Raw genomic sequence first — 6,252 nt, 5'->3', positions numbered from 1 at the left:
TGCAAACGGAGGTGTTCAGGAGCACCACTGTGCAACCCTGTGCACCATGAGATTTAGCTGTGTGCTGTTTATAGAGTCGTGTCTTCTGCCTCCCAGCATCCCCATTGTTGGCCTGAGTTTGACTCTGATTTAGATGATGCCCCACTTGAGGAGGAACCCTCAGCACCCACTTCTACAGAGCACGGTGCTTCTTCCATCATCCTTGGGGTCCCTACAACTCTTCCCAGCTAGGAGGGCCCATTGGGAGCTGGCCAAGGTCCTGATGGACAGCTTCACCCTGAATGAGGCTCTGTTATCTCTGACCACTTGCCCTCCGGGCCCCAAATCCCCAGCAGAACAGGATATTTAGCAGAGGTGGGGCTGTTTCAGGGTGCTGCTAACACAGGAATCCTCAGAAGGATTTCTTTTTGTCCCCCCGCCCTCTTCACACAAGACCAAGCCAATCCCAGATCCATTTTTAGCCCTTTACCTCATGCATAGTAGAAGCCAACGTACAGAGATTAAAAATAATTTATTTCTGAGGAATGAGGAAAAGGCATCTTCTTGAACACAGGCACCCAGTGACTTTATACAGGAAAAAAATAACAGCCACATGAAGAGCTTCACATGTGGATAAATATATTAGCAAAATAAATAGGTTTGAGCATATCCCCATATTCAAACAATCTCTATCTCTTAAACATAAATATATCGTTTTGCATACTTATGTACATAAACATTATTTCTTCCTTTTTTGGTTTACAAAAGTACCCAAGTGCCTGCAATGTAGACTCAGGAAATGTAATTAAAAAGTACAAAAATAAATTCCTCGTTCACATTTCAAAGGGTCTGAGGTTTCCAGGAGGAAGGAGCAGACTGCCAGGAGCTGAAGGCATCTTGGGGGAAGGGTGTCAACATCCAACCCCTTCGCTGGTTGCCCATTTGTAATAACTTTAACTTTGGAGCTATCGGCCCTGGACTGTATCCTGTAGTTTTATTCCCCCTTAATAACAGTGTGTGTTTTGATTTTGACTGAAACAGAACTGAAGTCAAAATAACTCCCATGCTTTGCAACTCCTTCGAGAGGAGATTTCAAAACATCAGAAGGAGCTCTGCCATTTTGTATTGCCACATTTTGGCTCTGAATATATTTTCCAGTATCAGAGCAACCCTAACAGAACAGAAAGGAAAGATGTACTCATTTTAACTTCCCTCTTATACGTGAGATAAATTGTGCTCCATTCAACAGGTACTCCTAGCATGGCAAAAATGGAAGCCACCCCATAGAACAGGCTTTGCCCAGCCTGGCACCCTCCATAGATGGTCACCCTCCAGAGACCATGGCTCCCATCAGCCACACAAGGGCACCAGGTTGGCAATGGTTTTCAAATAACTTCACTATGAAGGCAGTGATTGATCCATAGACCACATGCCCTGTTGCTCTAGGGTGCTCCTTTGTTTTTGAAATGTTGATCAGGCCACCCTCTTCTTGTCTCCTAGCCAAGAAATTCAGATGCCCTCTGCCAAAAGCAACTCAAGCCTTTATTCCACGAGATGATGCTTTTAAACGCATCTCAGGAATGAAGAATCCAGAGAATCTAGCGAGCAAAATTGCAGAATCACAGTCCACAGTGTCAGTAACTGTTAAACTGGTTTAATTCTGTGGTGTGGACATGCCCTGAGGTGTGACCACAGATATATTACCCTTCAGGTTTCATTTCTCAGTGACGAAAAACCCATGGCTGTGCCTCTTTTTGCCACACGAGATTATTTATAACAATGTTGTCCACATTCCCAAACATTCTGCGTGAACACAGACAATCATTTATGAACTGGTAAAATACCACAGCATTTTTGTGCCACTGAGTAAGCAGGTTGTGTCGAGATGAAAGTCTTCCAGCCAAGCAGCTGTTTGCATGGGGATGTGTTACTGCTTGCTAAATACCAGTTTGTATTCCCTTGTAGCTGCAATAAGTCCTCATGTAAAAAACATAAACATGCAAACTTTTGCTCTAACTACCAAGTTCAACTCCTTATCTTCCTCAGTTAAAGCAGAATATAGTAAATACTCTGCAGTGGATTGGATTTTTCACCAATGTGTGCTTGGACATCAAGAAATAAAAGCTCCTCCCTCTGGGCAATAGTATAAGAGGGAGCTTGCATAATATTTTGGTAGGAAGGCAAAATTAACAGGATTGAAATCTTTGGTGTGGGACTACCCTGTGAAGAACTGAAATCTTGGGGCATCTGCAAAGTCAGCTAGGAAGTGTCCAGGTATCCCTGGCTCAAGCTTTGAGCGGTATATGGATCCAGCCTCCCTAAAGCTGACACTCAGTTAGTGCAGCTGATATTTGCAACTCAAATAAGCTCTGAGCAGAGACTGGCTCAGCCACAATGAGGCTGATGAGAGTCCCACGTAACTCAAAAGTGTAATGCAGGTTTGAAATTCTCCTGTGCCACCATTGCACTTTCCAGAGTGTTGGCAGGGCAGCTTGTGTGAGTTTCTCCCATGCATCTGAGTTGGTGCAAAACTGAAAAGATGAAGAACATTCCCAAGTGGACAGAGCAGGAGCTTAGCCAGGTTGGTGAGAGGGAATTATGTGCTTGATCCTTACAAATTACGTTTGCTTTGAACCAAAACCTCATTGGGTGCCCCATCCCACACAGGATGGCAGAAAGAGGGACCAGGATGGGCTGATCTCTCTGCATGACCTCAGAACTGCACTGCATCATGCCTGATTTGTGTGGCGTGTGTATTTAGCTGGGGTTTTCATTTTGGTATTCAGCAGTACACAGATTACCAAACTTGCAAAGAACTGCAGAGTGAGGGGGGGGCACCTTGTTTTTTTCTCCGCCCTTGAACTTCAGAAGGATTTGGCTCCTCCTGACACCAGGAACAAAAGGACCAAGTCTCCTCCTACCCCAGAAAGATGGCAGCTTTTTTGAAAACAGGCAAGTGACCTTGGCAGCTTATGTTTGTCAAATGTTGCATACAGGTTAGGCAGGCATGGAGCAAGCTGCATAACCATGATATTAACGTTGGGTGAAGCAGGGGCTGCGTGGACAAGGAGCTTCTTATGACTGACAACCACACTGCGGACAGGAAAGGCAAGTCAGAAAGTTCATTCTCTTCGCTGAGTTTCTGCGCCGTTTTTTGAATTCTCTGCAGCTGCCTGACACAGCAAATAAGTTCACCTCGTGTCAAACCGAATGTTCATAAACATCTGGGATATCGTCTTTAGACCCTGCAATTAGAAAATTAAGGTGAGCAACCAGACTAGAATGTGCCACATTGTTTATCTTTGATGGATCAATTTTCACTGTTGTATTGTGATGCTATCATCTTCACTGAATTTGCTCAATTTGTATGCTAGATGGTGGTGATGGTGATTTTTTTTTTTTTAATTATTATTTCTTAGCCACCCTCCAGCATGAGGTCCCAGGGCAGATTTCAACAATATTAAGACAGTTAAAATGAGATTACAATAAAGATAAGAGTGCTTTTAATATATACTTCTCAGGTGTTCAAAGGCCAAGGTAAAGAGGTGCACCTTCAGCACCTGGCAGAAACTGCATAGTAAAGGTAGCAGACACACCTCTGTGGGGAGGGAATTCCACAACTTAGGGGTTGCCCCAGAGAATACCCTCTCCAGGGTCACCATATCTCCCTCCCCCAAAGCTTCTGAGAGTACTACTAAGAATGCCTCCTCTTATCACCCGAGAAGCTATGCAGGGAAGAAAGCGGTCTTTCAGATATTTGAGGCCCTAAACCAGTTTTCTGTTGGGTCAAGTTTACAACTGCTGATGGAAGACAAGATTACAGAGGACCCTAAAGGAGGGATAGCAAACCTGTGCCCCTCCAGACATTGCTGGACTCCAACTCCCATCATTCCTGACCACTGTCTGTACTGGCTAGGGCTGATGGGAGTTGGAGTCCAACAGGTTCCTCAGCCCAGCCCTCAGACCTGAGGCTTACCCTGAAGCTCTTGCAGAATTTGGCAGCTGAGGTAAAAGCTGGCATCATTTCCCATGGTGTCCAGCCTCGGATATTCCCCAGGACACATGGCCTTGCATTCCAGCCTGTCCGCCTGCTCCTGAGGCTCCGTGGCCAAGTGTGACGAGGTTGCAAAATGATGCCCGGAGGGACCAGTTTCTAAGAGAGGCTGGACCTCTGCAGAGGAGGAGCAGCTTCCAGAAGCAGGACCAGGAGGGTGGGGAACGCTGCAGACAGGGGGCACATTTGAGTCTTCGGGCAAAGAGGATGGGGAAGCCTTGAGGGGGCATTTCCATCTCCTTCTACTGGGATGGATTTGCAAACAGCGTTTCTGAGACGTCCATGGCCCAACGGCACCACTGTCTGCTGCTTTGAGGTTTGACCTGTCTGCAGTGGAAAACTCTGGCTGTCCTTGCGGCAAGCAAGTGGACTGTCTGGCTGAAGAGGTCTCCAGGGAGGCAGGCCCCCCTTCTGGCGAAGGCATTTTCTCTGTCCGTCTTTGCGCCTGGGCGCCATGAGATCCTGTCTTGGCCCTTGGAGGTTTTGCCTTCCGCGAACTGGGTTCTTGGCCATTGGCACAGTCTGGGGGGCAGCGTCCGTAATGGTGGTGCCTGTGGAGGTGGTGGTGGTAATGGACATGGCTACTGGCCACCGGCGGCCGGCCTGCTGCCACCGAGTCCGCCGGCGGAGGCCGTGGGTCCCTCCACGACGGAGAGGTCGTGGGGCAGCTTTCTGCGGCTGACTTCTCAGAGCCACAGAAGGCAAATGGGTCGTAATCACTGCTCAGGGAGCTGCGGAAAGTGGAGCAGCTTCCGTGGATGGCCTGGAGGCTGACGTCCGTGCAATTCAGCATGGAATCACTGGAGGATCCATGGCAAGGACCTGAGCTGGAGTCGCTCCCGGGTCCGTCAGGGAGGTAGCCACTGGGCTCCGTGAGGTAACTCTCCCCGGAGCCACTGCTGTGGTGGTGATGATGCCGCCCGTGGCGGATACCCCGGTGCGGAGGAATGGCACGGCTGGGTTTGGCCACGAGGGGCCCCCGGAGGCCTCGGCAGGAAGGCTGGTGCTGCAGCAGGCAGGTCCGGTGGGAGGGCAGGCCCGGCTCACAGCCCAGAGAGTCCTGGCGCTGAGGAACCAGCAGGCCTCGGGTGAGGGAGGGCTGGCGGCTACACCAAGGAGGCTCAAAGCCCACCGGCCGATAGGGCAAGTAACGCATGGTCCCCAAATCCAGCTGGGAGAGCTCCGGGGAGTGGAAGAAAGGGTGTCCGTGGGGGAGCGTCGAAGAGCAGCTTCCAGGGGGCATTTGAGGGACCGTCCGCGGGAAGTGGTACAAGGCACGCCCAGGGTGTTGCCGGAAGAAGCGCGGCCTCTGCCCTGGTCCTGAGTTATGGGGGTCCTCATGGGAATGCCTGGGCAAGGCGGAAGGATCCCGGTCTAGGGAGGGAGAGAAGGAAACCACTTCAATCAGCGATTCTAAGCGCCAACAAGCCCTCTCCCTACAACTGGGTAATCCCACCAAGAAGTTCCTTCCCCCAGGAAAGAAGTGATGCCAGGCAGACCTACACTGGCTCCCAGTACGTTTCCAAGCACAATTCAAAGTGTTGGTGCTGACCTTGAAAGCCCTAAACAGCCTTGGTCCAGTACACCTGAAGGAGCGTCTCCACCCCCATCGTTCTGCCCGGACGCTGAGGTCCAGTGCCAAGGGCCTTCTGGCGGTTCCCTCGCTGCGAGAAGCCAAGTTACAGGGAACCAGGCAGAGGCACCCGCCCTGTGGAACGCCCTCCCACCAGATGTCAAAGGGAAAAACAACTACCAAACTTTTAGAAGACATCTGAAGGCAGCCCTGTTTAGGGAAGCTTTTAATGTTTAATAGGTTATTGTATTTTAGTGTTTTGTTGGAAGCCGCCTGGAGTGGCTAGGGAAACCCAGCCAGATGGGTGGGGTATAAATAATAAATTACTACTACTACTATTATTATTATTATTATTATTATTATTATTATTATTATATCACTTCTCCACCTACTTCTCCCCAGGTGCCTGGCCATCAAGCCCCACAAGGAATGCCTCTGATGTGCTGCAGCAGTTAGGCCAGAACTTCCATCCCATGGCCAAGCAGAAGGGAGAGGGCTGGGCAGGAATACAGGAAGGGTGCACTGTCTACCCAGTTCCCATATTGCTGTAAGGCAGTCATGGGGAAAACTGTGATTCCCCGGATGTTGTTGGACTCCAGCTCCCACCATCCCTGGTTGGGGTTCACAGGAGTGAATACATGTGAAC

The 6,252-nt window shown here is 49.5% G+C and overlaps 1 protein-coding gene across 3 annotated transcripts in view; it reads right to left on the bottom strand.

Moving 5' to 3' along the window:
- Positions 1–492: 492 nt before the first annotated feature.
- The window catches only part of RNF43 (ring finger protein 43), a 51,479-nt gene continuing 45,719 nt past the window's right edge, over positions 493–6,252 (bottom strand). For 2 of the 3 annotated variants that reach the window (XM_083588169.1, XM_083588170.1), the window contains exons 8-9: positions 3,956–5,407; positions 493–3,224 (exon numbers count right to left, since the gene is read on the bottom strand). In XM_083588169.1, coding sequence (XP_083444295.1) covers positions 3,181–3,224; positions 3,956–5,407 — 1,496 coding nt within the window. In that variant the 3' untranslated portion in view covers positions 493–3,180. The remainder of the gene's footprint in view (positions 3,225–3,955; positions 5,408–6,252) is intronic. The other variant, XR_014542050.1, reaches the window with a different exon arrangement.

Source organism: Podarcis filfolensis (genome assembly GCF_964270895.1).
Source record: "Podarcis filfolensis genome assembly, chromosome: 15".
Taxonomy (NCBI): Eukaryota; Metazoa; Chordata; class Lepidosauria; order Squamata; family Lacertidae; genus Podarcis; species Podarcis filfolensis.
Note: the sequence above shows the minus strand (reverse complement) of the source record. Positions and strands in the feature narration are given on the sequence as shown.